Source organism: Zingiber officinale, chromosome 6B (assembly GCF_018446385.1).
Source record: "Zingiber officinale cultivar Zhangliang chromosome 6B, Zo_v1.1, whole genome shotgun sequence".
NCBI classification, from domain to species: domain Eukaryota; kingdom Viridiplantae; phylum Streptophyta; class Magnoliopsida; order Zingiberales; family Zingiberaceae; genus Zingiber; species Zingiber officinale.
The window spans coordinates 45220963-45235005 of NC_055996.1; the positions used below are offsets into that span (position 1 = coordinate 45220963).

The 14043-nt window shown below is 41.4% G+C and overlaps 1 protein-coding gene across 1 annotated transcript; it reads right to left on the reverse strand.

The window, feature by feature from the left end:
• Positions 1-7197: 7197 nt before the first annotated feature.
• Positions 7198-9319, reverse strand: LOC121990124 (ABC transporter G family member 10-like). The gene has a single exon (XM_042544342.1). It carries the CDS (start codon positions 9122-9124, stop codon positions 7343-7345), a length of 1782 nt encoding a protein of 593 aa, XP_042400276.1. The 5' UTR covers positions 9125-9319; the 3' UTR covers positions 7198-7342.
• Positions 9320-14043: the final 4724 nt, after the last annotated feature.

A 14043-nucleotide genomic window follows, 5' to 3' on the forward strand; every position in this document is an offset into this window, starting at 1 on the left:
ATACAAATTACCTACTAATATACCAGAACAGATAATAACCCTATTCTTCTTGATAACTACTTTGTCATTAAAAGAAATAGAATATTCATCCATAAACAATTTAGAAAATGAAATTAAATTCTTTCTAAAAGTTGATACATAAAGACAATTTCTCAAAATCAAACTTCTATTCCTATCAAATGATAAGTAGACGTCTCCCACTACAACAGCCGCCACTTTCGTAGCATTGCCCATGTAGACGGTTATCTCTCCTTCATATAGTCGACGGGTTTCCTGGAACTCCTGTAATGAATTACAGGCATGATCAGTGGCTCCTGTATCTACACACCAGGTGTTGGTAGATAACACCGCTAAACATGTTTCAACTACTAGAGAATAAGATATACCTTTATTGTTCTCTTTCCTACGAGGACAGTCCGCTTTCCAATGTCCAAGCTGCTTATAGATGAAGCACTTACCCTTCGGCTTCTTCATTCCATCTTTTGGTCCAGTATCTAGAGATTTATTCACCTTCTTTGCTGAGCCAGCTTGTTTCTTCTTCTTCTTGCCTTTTGACTTAGAAGTAGAACCATTTTCAGCAAAGTGAATTTGAGAATTTTGACGAAATAGCCCTTCTACTACATGAAGTTCTGTCAGTAATTCTGTCAATGAATACATCTTTTTATTCATATTGTAGTTCAGGCGAAAATGCTCAAAACTTTTGGGTAGCATTTGGAGAATAATATCGACCTGGGTTTCCCCATCAATTTCAGCTCCAAGAACTTGTATCTCGTTTAAGTAAGCCATCATTTTGAGGATATGATCCCTTACGGGTGTCCCCGTTGACATGGTGGTTGTCATTAATTTTCTCATTACCTCTTGCCTAGCAGCCCGACTCTAGTGTCCGAAGAGTTCCTTGAGATTGTTCATTATATCATAAGCAGTTGGTAAATCCTGATGCTGATGTTGTAGCACATTTGACATTGAAGCCAAAATGTAACACCGCGTCATCTCATCTGCCTTTACCCATTTCTTATGATACTCAATCTCCTCTTCACTAGAATCACTATTAGGCACATTAGGGCAAACCTCTGATAGTACAAACTTAAAACCTTCTGCAGTTAAGACAATGTCCAGGTTTCTTTTCCAATCTATATAATTGGGACCAGTAAGTTTGTTTTCTTTCAGTATAATAGCCAATGGGTTGAAAGACATCCTAAGAATCATAAAATAAACTTTGGTCAAAACTCTAAATTTAGAATAATATTGATTCCTCAAACAATACTATTTAAATTTATCAACACCTCAAACACCGTGAATTTTGCATGTCACGTTAGTGTGGACGTATACAAAATCAACATTTATAAGAGGAGGTTTTACCCATTAATTTTATTATCTTGTCATCCTAACTTTATGACAAATAAAATTAATAGTTGGTTTTCTTTGGTCACGCAAAACAATAGCAGTGATTCCGTTGGGGAGGATACTATTGAATGTGTCTAAGTGTATACCATTACTTGATACTCAGTCCATTAAATAGGATCGTGCCCCTTCAGTTGGAGAAGATCACACGCTCATAAATAATTTCCTATAACCATCCATAAAGGAAGTTTGATCTAGTGATCCACAAACAAACTCATCCATTGTGGAGGGAGGCACTCAGAGCCAACGCGCAAGCTTGTTGTATCACTTACAAACCAGTAATGGAGATCGTGGAATTTATTTAAAATCCCTCTCCCACTTAGTTTTTTAAGGTGAGGAATTTTTCATGCTAGCACACATCACTTGCGCACACACATCACAGTAAATAAGAGCAATAAATATGGAAATTAATTTTTCAACTATTATGGCTTCTTACATCACTGTCCTCCGTGTGCTGCTAGCCCTAGGTTTCATGTCATCGGGTCCATCGAGCTTCCTTTTCTACTGCGTCTCTGGTCCTTCGATAGTACCACGCCTCGCAAGGGTACGATCCGCGACAAAAATAGAATTTTACATATTTCGATCCTATATTCCACAAGGGAATGTACATGAAGTCTAGATCGAACAAAAAAGTAAAATCCTAGGGCTAATACAACTCCTGCTATATTTAATAAATATAATCATGCACACACAATAAAATGCCCTTGACATGTCCAAGGGTCCAATCACACACAATCACATTAAGTCATAATAGTTGGAGCCTGCAACCATAGAGTTAGCATATCCTAAAATTATCCTGCCTAAAATATATATGGCATGTGCATAATTAAACTAAAAACCAAACACACAAAGGCAAACTCTAGCCCTGATACTAATTGTTGGTTGCTACTGGGAATATCGTATCAATTCCCCTGTACAAAAAATTTGTACAAGTCCTGAACCTTTCCTAACAACCTATTGTGTTCTTTAGAAATTAAATTCAGAATCGCAAATAGAACATAACAATATTGATTTCAAATTTAACTTATCTGTTCTTAGAGATTTAGACTTGGATCGAAAATGATACTTAACATTATTGATCCAAATCCACCCATGTTACAAATTCAATTAAATATTTATTTCAGAGATCGGCTCCCAGGTCAAACATGGCGAGACACTTGGCCATCTTGGGTATGAGAACATCCACCACTGCCTCGACAAAGCCTTTCAATGAAATTCAATATTTAATCTCCTTATAGTAACCCTAGGTTTAACCATTAAGAATAATCGAATCACAAGAACGAAAAACAAAAGAAACACAAAATCGAATCATAAATTCGAAACCTAGAATCGTAAGCCTCTTGTGTTGGTATTTCAAAATCCATACAAAGAAAACTAGTATGATGCGGAATAAAACTACTAGTTATACCCTTCTTTGTATGCAACAACCTCTTGATCTTCTATTGTATTCCTCTTCTTTTTTTGGACGTCGTGTGGGCGACGATCTACCAAGAAGAAAACCACCAAAGCCTTCGTTGCTTCCAAGTTTCAGCCACCACCACAATGCTCCAAGGGATGCTAGAAAACAATGTCTCCTTCCTCTATTTCTTCACCCCCAAGCTACCGGCCACCAAGGGCTCCACAAAGGAAGATGCCGCCGGCCACAATGAAGAAAATAAAGAGAAGAGATAGGGTCGGCCACCAAGGATGGAGGAGAGGAACAATAGAATAAGTTGTGTGTCTCATGAAGGCACCCTCTCCCCTTCTTTTATATTCCTTGGTGAATCCAAAAAAGGAAAGTTTTATAACAAAAATAAAACTTCCTTTAATAACTCTATATTGGTCGGCTACCTCTATCAAAACCAAACAAGGAAAGATTTTAAACAAAAATTAAAATCTCTCTTTTATAAATTCCTTTTGTGGTTGACTATAAAAGGAACGTTTTATAAATTAAAATCTCTCTCTTTTAAAGCCTTTTATGGATATCTATAAAAGATAAGAGATAAAAATAAAACTCCTTTTATATCATGGTTACAAAAAGGAAGGTTTTGTCAAAAAATTAAAATCTTTCTTTCACATTATAGATAACTACAAATAAGGAAAGATATCTAATCTCTCCTTTAATCCTTTGTAGAAAATCTTTAAAAGGAATGATTTTAAATTTTAAAACTCTCTTTTAAAACCATGTGGATGAAAACATAAAAGGAAAGATTTTATCAAAATTTTATTTTTAATAAAATCCCTCTTCCCTTTTCACACTCGGCCGACCCCTTGCTTGGGCACCAAGCAAAGCTTGGCTGGCCTTAGCTCAAGCACCAAGCTTGGCTTGGCCGGCCCCTTGCTTGGGCTCCAAGTAAGGATAGGGGCTGGCCCCTAGCATGGGCTAAGAGGCTAGGATTTAGGTGGATATAAGGCTATATATAATAGGCTACAATAGGGACCGAGAGGAGGAATTAGTTATGGTCTCCCGATGAACTTTGGCTTCCCGTGTTCGCCCCGAACACCCAACTCAAGTTCATCAATAATAACTCATACCACTAAAGATCTATTATTGAACTACCGCACCAATCCCAAATTACATTTTGTGCTCCTTCTTATCATGAATGTGTTAGTCTCCCTGTGTTTAAGATATTGAATGTCCACTAATTTAAATGAGTTACTGACAACTCACTTTAATTAATATCTAGTTCCAAGAGTAGTACCACTCAACCTTATTGTCATGTCAAACTAAGTCCGCTTGCAGGGTTTACATGACAATCCTTATGAGCTCCTCTTGGGGACATCATCAACCTAGATTCCTAGGACATAGTTTCCTTCTATAATCAACAACACACACTATAAATAATATTATTTCCCAACTTATCGGGCCTATTAATTTATCGAACTAAATCACACTCTTTGATAAATTAAAGAAATAAATATTAAGTATATGTGCTTGTTATTATATTAAGATTAATAGCACAAACTTCCATAATAACAGAGGTCTTGTTCTTTTATTTAGTCAATATAAAAAGAAACTACCTTAAATGGTCCTGCTCAATACACTTATACTGCACTAGTATAATTTTATAGTCAAGATAAAATAATACCAAATTACACTACGGCTATTTCAATGGTTTGTTCCTACCCATCTTAGTCATGAGCTATTGTTTATAATTTATAAGGGACTGATAACATGATCTTCTGTGTGTGATACCACACTCCATGTTATCTACAATATAAATTAATTGAACAACTACACTTAGCATAAATGTAGATATTTGACCAATGTGATTCTTTATTTCAAAAATAATGTTTACAAAAAGCTAGGCTTTTAGTATACACTCTAACACCTCCATCTGTGATTTTTATCCCCAAAGCCTCGGTCGCAATAATCATCTTAATCTACTATTTTTATCCTCTGGAGGGCGCCTTCTAGGTGCTCCAAGGTGCTTCTAATCCTCCAAGGCACCTTCCATGCGCTCCAAGGTGCCTCCTAATGATAAAAACCTTATCTCCAAGGTTTATCTGTGTGACGATGCCTTTTACCTATTCAGGGCCCCTTCCACCAGATCTGAGGTGCCTTTGAGTAGCTCTGAGGTGCCTTGAATACTATTCACCTGAGACCAACTTGTGTGTTTCAACTCCTGTAAAATATGTTAGTCTAAATACACAAAGATACCCTAGAAAATAGAGTTAGTATAATAAATAATATAGAAATAAAATATTTGACAGTCTTCGGATTATTGGTTCTGACTTTTGAATTTTTAGTGAATCGACACCTATTGTTCCCTCATTGGAAAATGTGTTCTCACCTACTTCTCTCAGGAGAGTTTACCTTTTTCTAAGATGGTCCTTCAGACAGTTTGAACTTTTACTCAACAATCGTGATATCAGGACTTTTCATTAGATGTTTGATCCCCAACCTATCAAGTCTTTCGCCTAGTGTCCGCCACCCCCAGAACTTTCACCTAGTGTCCTCGACCCTAGGATTTTCACACGATGTCCTCGACCTACCAAGATTTCTCCCTGTCTCTCTGACCAAGATTTCCTTATCTTGCCACAACTAAGACTTTCTCTTTGCCTACCTAAGATCACTTAGGACTTTTCTATACACTTAGTTTACCTTATCAGTACAACAATAAGACTTAACATTGAACCCTTTGCCAATATCAAAACTCAGGTTCAATCATTTGGTGCTCTTGTACCATCATTTATCACACTTAATAGTAGGGAACTTGGCTTGACCGTGTCCCATTTTGGAGCGGGATTAGATGCCACCTCAGTAGCCAACACAACCAAGTCGTGCCCCCTTGGTACGATCATGGCGCATGTGGTTGGGTTCACTTAGTGAAAATTGATTCATTGGGGATATATAAAAGGCATCATCAGATCTAGGGGAAAGGGGAATCATCTTGTTCCTTCTCCTTCTCCACCTCAATCCAAGCCCTCATCCCAATTAGGAGAGGCTCTACCATCTCTATATTCAGTAGCCACCTTCATCCACAAGCTCTCATCCTGGTTAAGAGAGACAATCATCCATCTCACCTTGATTGGGAAGGTTTTCTAGTAGCCGCCTGTGATTTACCTCCTCCGTGTTGGCCCTGGGATGAGTTGACATGGGGGCGAGCGTATTCGTCTTTTGTCATCTTGATTGGGAAGGTTTCCTCACGTAAGAGAACACACACTTGGACAAGAGAAGAGGGTGTGGAGGTCTTCCACCTTCTTAGCTTCCACAAGTCCATCTCCGATTAAGAAGTAGGTGTGGAGGTCTTCCACCTCTTTTGGTCTGTATCAAGCCCTTGGCTTAGTTGGGAGAGATGTTCCCATCTTCATTACCAGAATCCGTGACCTATAAGGCCTTGTCATGGTTGGGAGAAGCACTTCCATTTCCATCAGCGAGCTGTAGGGTCCTAGGCTAGTTCTGCATCAACCATTCATCCAATTGGAGGGAGAGCTCTTTTATCTTTAGTCTTAGTGTAGCTTAGTTTTTCATGCTGACAAAGTGTTTGGTTTAATTACCCTTTACATTATGTTTACTTTTGTTGATGCATTTCAATTCATTTAGTTCATGCTTTGTCTTGTTTCATTGAATGCTTTAAATTCTTATTCTTCATTTGAATGCAAGTTGGTTAGGTTAGGTTAGATTAGAATGCTTTACTTTATGATTCTATTAATTCGTTTGCAAGTATATTAGATTAAATTATATTTCTATTTACTATCATTAGCTTTAGCAATTCAAATCAATAAACCCCCATTTCTAATATCGAAAGTCCAAACCTCATATGCAAATAACTTAATCCTAAGATTGACATCCACCATTATATTTCTTGAGAGAGACGATCAATGTTTTTCTTTACTACACTGGTCAGGGGTTTGATAATTTAAATTGTCATATATAATGTGACATATGAGGTGTTATCATCAATCAAGAATTTTGTCTTTCATCAAGTTACTTACACCAACACACTTGACACACTTATCACATCCTAAGACAATCTAATTTTAAACTAACCATACATCAAATATATTCAATGTGGTACTCTCAACCCTAACAATATTTACTTATACCACAAATAAACATAGCATAACATAAATAATCATCAAGCAATGAAATATTTTCCTTCAAAAGAATGAAATATTAAAAGGTCGACTTAATTATATATTTTTTTACTTAATACAATCCATATAAATATCAAAATAAGTAGTAAAATTTAAATCCCAAAATTTTTCATTTTTATTAAACTTTGTACTCATATTTCTATGCATATATGTCACAAGATCATAGAGTTTAAGCAAATGGATTATCAAGTTTTAATTATAAACCACCAGAGCCAATAAAATTATAATGAGGATCATTGATGGTTTCTTATATAAATTGCAGTGCAACAATAAGAAAATAAATCTTAGGAAGATAATAAACAAAGAACAGGGAAAAAAAAAATACTGGGAACGGGACTCTTCCTCTAGCTCTAGAGGGACTCTACCTCCTCATCCTGTGGCATCTAAAGCAGAGAATGAGAAAGCAGAGCACCCTGTAGCCAACTACGAAGCCAAGCATTACCCATACGTGACTCCACCTCTGAGACTCCTCCACCCCCTGCTGCCTCAAGAACATCCCCCCGTTGAGAACACACCCATTTTTTATCTCCCAATCCAAGCACTCTCCCCTCCCCTTTCTCCCTCCGTACTCGTTTACCACAAACGCTTCGAACGGATACTTGAACAAGCTCAGGTAGTGCATGAAGAGCCAGTAGGTGGGGATGTTGTCCTTGGCAATGAAGTAGCCGGAGAAGAGGAAGAAGGATCCCATCAAGCCGGAGATGACTGAGTTGCCCATGAGGAAGCTGGGCACCAACGCGCTGAAGCAGGCCACGAAGGAGTTCGCCATCAGCATCACCAGGTACACCACGAGGGTGAAGTAGAGGAACTCCTCCATCTCGCTGCGCAGCCCCACCAGCCAGTAGACCGGCGTCGCGTATAGCACGGCGGCCGCGAAGAGGAAGGGCATGAACACCAGCGCGTTGGCGATGACGTAGGAGGAGACGCGGTAGGCGCCCCTCGACGTCTCCCTCTGCAGAATGGCCCTCTCGCGGAGGAAGATGGGGAGGCCTTCGGTGGTGGAGGAGAGGAGGAAGGTGAGACTGAAGGCGAAGAAGCCAACACGGGCTTGCATGTCGCTCACGTTCATGAAGATGGTGCCCAGCCCGACGCCAGCGGCGAGGGACTGGATCATTTTGGCGGTGAAGAGCTCCCGGCTTCTGGAAGCGTTCTTGAAGAACCGGCCGGTGAGGATGAGGACCTCCTTGTGCCGGGAATTGGCGTAGAGGACTTTGTTGTCTTCTTTGGGTGCAGCGTTGGGGATTTTGACGAGCTGTTGGTCTGCGTGGGGGGTGGGGGGTTGTGAGTCCTCGAGGCTTGCCATGGCGTCGCTCGAGTCCATGGCGAACTCGAGAACATTGACGTGCGGAGGGACGCAGCAGCCCGCTTCCTTGAGTCGGCTCTCCAGGAGTACGATAGGGCCCTGATGGCAAACGACGCCGCCGGAGATGAGCACCACCTGGTCGAAGATCTCCAGGATGCGGAATCCCGGCTGGTGGATGGTGAGAATAACAGTCTTGTCTTGGACGAGCACCATGGACTTGAGCAGCTTGATGATGTGGAGGGCGGAGGCGGAATCGAGCCCGGAGGTGGGCTCGTCGAGCAGGAGCACTGCCGGGTCGTGCACCAGCTCGACGCCAATCGAGACTCGGCGACGCTCGCCTCCAGAAATGCCTCGAGTGCCGCCGCCACCGACTCTGGAACTGGCCACGTGGGCGAGGCCCAGGTCCTTGAGCAGCTCTCTAACCCGGACAGCGGCGGTGGTGTTGGCGGTGGCGCGTAGCCTTAGCCTGGCGCTGTACGCGAGCGACTCCTCCACCGTCAAGAGAGGGAACAGCGCGTCGTCCTGCGTCACGAACCCCGACACCCGCCTGAATCGGGACACGTCCATGGGCCGGCCGTTGACAAGTATCTCGCCGCTGACCTTACTGGGTTGTATCACGCCGGCGAGCACAGACAAGAGGGTGGTCTTTCCGGCTCCGCTCGGGCCGACCACCGCCATGAGCTCGCCAGGAAGCGCCTCGCAGCTCACATTCTTCAGAACCGACCTGCCTGTTCCGGTGTAGCAATGAGGCAGGAGAAGACTCTGCGCCGGCACGTCGTAGGATAACGACTTGGTTTCTATCCGGTACCGGCGAGTACTCCGGCCACTTGGCTGCTCCATCGAAGAAGAACACAAAGAAGAGATGAAACAGAGGAAACCCAAACTCAATCACACTGCCGCAAGCTGTTGCTCACTTGACGATGCGCAACCCGGCGCTTTAAACATCAGCTCGTTTCTTGATTCTGCCTCCAATCTCATAGTTTCTTGTTCTGAAACTCTGAAATGAATTTTCTTGCAAGTTTTGCCATTCGCCAAGGTTGAGCATTGTGGGAGTTTGATGTGGCACGGCCACCAAATGGAACGAATAATTTGCCACTATTTGAAATGTGATTTGGTGTGGACGAGAGGGTTCAGGTGAGCTACAACCTTGACCAATGGCAATGGCAGTGGGCAGTTGGTGAAGGTGAGCTAGGGTTGGCTCAGCCTTCATTTGACAACTCATGTGAGTCTTGATCACTTTCGCCATGGGTCAGCAGCATTGCCACGAAGGAATGCTAATTTTCTAGTATCTATAATAAAATTTGCACCACTTAGGTGCTCTAGATTCTAATTTTATGTCTTAAAATTCATCATAAATTCATTTTAGGATTGATACACGAATAAAAGACGTCTTCACACAATTACACACGAAGGAGGTTTGCGTTAAGACAAACATAGCATCATATGTGATTAGATCGAACCATCTTCCATTACTTTTCGATCAAAATATTCAATTCATGTTAATTTGCATTGCAATAGTAGAATCAAACGAGTACAATGTTAAAAGATTCACATGTGGTTGTAATAATAAATAGTTATTTACAAGATTAGGCTTTTGGGGAACTTTCAAGTCACTCTTTCGGACAATAACTTGAAGACCCAAGTCTCCTATTTACATGCAGTTTGTAGAGTTTGTAAAGGAGTGCATGTGTTCGTTTACTTCTTTATAATTCCTCAAGAAGGTTTGTTTGATATGTTGAAGTCTTTGGGTCGAGAAGAGTTGAAGGGCCAATTCTATATCGACATGAAGTACAGAGCAAATTAGCTCTTGGATAAAATAATCACCAACAGGTATACACCAACATGTATGGGCTGGCAAAATCTAGCACAAGAAGAAAACCCAACAAAACTAACACGAAACATTGGGGAAGAAACTAAGTGAGATAGTTTATTAATGACTACCCACCCAATGGAATTTGTAAGATATTGGTTAATGTTTCCACCACAACAAGGTAAGGTAGTGTGGAACTGACAGAGAATTAAACAAGACAGAGCTTAAAAATATTTTTGGCCTGTTAAATTTGGTTAATCTTAATTCTGTAGATGCTTTCAAGTTTCTGAACTTGACCTTTGATTCTAACGGTTCTCCATGTGTTATTTTGATCTCATAGTAAGTTTTAAGAAGTAAAGATGCTGTAACAGATATTCCTTCCGTGCATTTTCATCCATGGAATATTGTTACAATTTCTAATTTTATATGAATTTTTTCTGTTGCAAAATTTGTAGTTTCGCTGCTCATATTAGAGATTGTTTGGTATTACTATTCATCTTTTTACATCAATTCATGTCCCTACGATTAGTGCTTGCAGGAAATTGTTTCAATCCGGTAAGTTCGATCTTAATTATTTTGCTTGTGCTCAAGGTTGGAGCACTATTTGGGTCTAAATTGTCAATGAAAGCTGATACGGTGCATGATCGTGGGGTCAAGGAGATAATGTAGTCAGGGGTCAAGCCCTTGGGAGGGTCAGAAGTCAAGCCTACGTGGCGGTCAGAAGTCAAGTCTACGTGGCGGTAAGAAGTTAGGCCTACGTAGCGGTCAAAAGTTAGGCCTACGTGGAGGTCAAAATTCGGCCTACGTGGAGACCACAGGGTTGTGTTATAAGAGGGTCCGGGTCAAGCACAAGTGCTAATCCGAGGTTAAGCCTACGCGTCAAGTGGGAATTTGGAGGCAAGGTTACAGGTCAGGATTTATAGCCTTGCGGCACAGAACACGGACTTATAGCCTTGGAGCACAGAATAGAGACTAAAGCGTGCAGGTTGGGATGTGCCGACCAAGGCATACAGGTCGCGACAGACAGACCTGGACAAAAATGTACAGGTCGGGATGTGCTAGTCAAGGATACAGGTCAAGACTTATAGCCTTGAGGCACATAATGGAGACTAAAGTGTACAGGTCGGGATGTGCCAACCAAGGATACATAACACGGACATATAGTCTCGCGGCATAGAACACAGGGACAAAAGCGTACAGGTCGGGATGTGTCAGCCAAAGATACGGGTCAGGACTTATAGGTCAGGACTTATAGTCTTGCAGCACAGAATGGAGACTAAAACATACAGGTCGGGATGTGCCAACCAAGGATGCAGGTCAGGACTTATAGCCTTGCGGCACAGAATAGAAACTAAAGCGTACAGGTCAGGATGTGTCAACCAAGAATACAGGTCAAGACTTATAGCCTTGCGACACAGAATAGAAACTAAAGCGTACAGGTCGGGATGTGCTAACCAAGGATACAGGTCAAAACTTATAGCCTTGCGGCACAGAATGGAGGCTAAAGTGTACAGGTCGGGATGTACCAACCAAGGATACAGGTCAAAACTTATAGCCTTGCGGCACAGAATGGAGGCTAAAGTGTACAGGTCGGGATGTGCCAACCAAGGATACAGCTCAGGACTTATAGCCTTGTGGCACAAAATGAAGACTAAAGTATACAGGTCGGGATGTGCCAACCAAGGATACAGGTCAGGACTTATAGCCTTGCGGCACAAAATAGAAACTAAAGCGTACAGGTCGGGATGTGTCAGCCAAGGATGCAGGTCAGGACTTATAGCCTTGCAGCACGGAATAGAAACTAAAGCGTACAGGTCGGGATGTGCTAAACAAGGATACAAATCATGACTTATAGCCTTGCGGCACAGAATGGAGGCTAAAGCATACAGGTCGGGATGTGCCAACCAAGGATACAGATTAGGACTTATAGCCTTGCGGCACAGAATGGAGACTAAAGCATACAGGTCGGGATGTGCCAACTAAGGATACAGGTCAGGACTTATAGCCTTGTGACACAGAATAGAGACTAAAGCGTACAGGTCGGGATGTGCCAACCAAGGATACAAGTCAGGACTTATAGCCTTGCGGCACAGAATGGAGACTAAAGCGTACAGGTTGGGATATGCCAACCAAGGATACCGGTCGGGACAGACATAATCAAACTAACGCGTGCAGATCGAGACAGACAGTATCAGACTCAGGTATATAGATCGGGACATCTGGAATCAGACTAAGGTGTACAAGTCGGGACATATAGAATTAGACTAAGGTGTACAGGTCAAGACAGCCTGAATCAGACCGAGGAGTATAGGTTGGGACTCAGGATAAGAGGAACCAAACGAAGGCTCACAGGTCACGACTTGCAAAGTAGGAAGGTCAGGAGTTCAAAGAACACGACATGCAGGACAGGGATAGACACACAGGTCTGGAGTGGGGAAGCGACAAACGCAGACCAGGAAAGATCGAGGCAGGTATGCACTACACGACAAGAAAATCAGAGAATTGTAACAACCTGTCAGGGAATAACCACTGTCTGCCAGAGAATATGCTAACGGTCTGGTGCTCACTGTCAGTTGATTCCTCCTAGACATATAGGAGGACGCCACATGTCATTCACCGGCAGACAAAGTCTGACATCCGATATTCTCTGACACCTGTCAGACTCCAGAAGCACCCATTGCGGTATAAAAAGGGATGCTTTGTCCCTTACGCAGGTACGCTCACTCGTCATTTCCTACTCGCCTCTTGCTTTTCGTCCTTTCTCTGTATTTTTTGGGAAAAAAGTACCTGACTTGAGCGTCGGAGGGCCTGACCCGGGGACTTTTTCCCTGGTTTCTGGTCTCTAGCGTCTAGGGGGCTCGTCTGAGTGTGCGTAGGACCCTTGCTTTGTCACCACCCCCTATCATCCGCTCATGCAGGCTCTTCCGGCGGGTGTCACATGATGAAGATTCAAGATGGAATTGGAATACACAAGGTCAAGAGGCTCAAGTTCATATCCCAATGGAGAACAGAACTCCAACAGCAATATGTGTTGAATGATCTCCTTTGGGATCACAAGCTTTTTCACCATCAAATTCAAGAAGTAACAGTTCACCCTCTTTACAAGAATCTTCCGATGAAGCACCTCCAACAAAGGTTAGATCTTTGAAAGAAATCTATGAGTCAAGTCAATTTGCTCTTTTTGTTACATATCCTACAACATTTGAAGAAGTAGTAACAAAGGAGGAATAGAGGAATGCAATGAAAGAAGAGTTAATTACAATCCATAAAAATAAAACATAGGAGATGGTGGATCTACCCAAAGACAAGAATGTGATTGGTCTCAAGTGAGTGTTTAAAACAAAATATCATGCCAATGAAATCATTTAGAAACACAAGGCTCAGCTTGTTGCAAAAGGGTATTCGTAACAACAAGGTATTGATTTTAAAGAAACATTTTCTCCAGTTGTTAGATTTGAAACTGTGAGAATTATCCTAGCATTAGCTTAACAATTACATTGTCATGTTTATCAATTTGATGTTAAATCTGTATTTTTGAATGGTGATTTGCAAGAAGAAGTTTATGAAGCTTAAACAGAAAGTTATATAATTGAAGGCAAAGAGACGAAAGTGTACAAATTGAGAAAACACTTTATAGGTTAAAACAATCCCCACAGGCATAGTATAGCAAGATTGATGGCTATTTTTGACAAAAAAGTTTCATGAGAAGCAAAAACGAATCCTCTCTTTTGTTAGAGTGTATACTAAAAGCCTAGCTTTCGTATAAATATTTATTTAGAAATAAGAATCGCATTGGTCAAATGTCTATATTTATAAGCTAAGTGTAGTTGTTCAATTAATTTGTATTGTAGATAACATGGTGTGTGGTGTCACACACAAAAGATCATGTTATCAATTTCTTATAAATTATAAACAGTAGCTCACGATTAAGATGGAAAGGAACAAACCA

Excerpts from the sequence above, each read along its gene's own strand:
- LOC121990124 (XM_042544342.1), bottom strand. The coding sequence starts at position 9,124 with ATGGAGCAGCCAAGTGGCCGGAGTACTCGCCGGTACCGGATAGAAACC.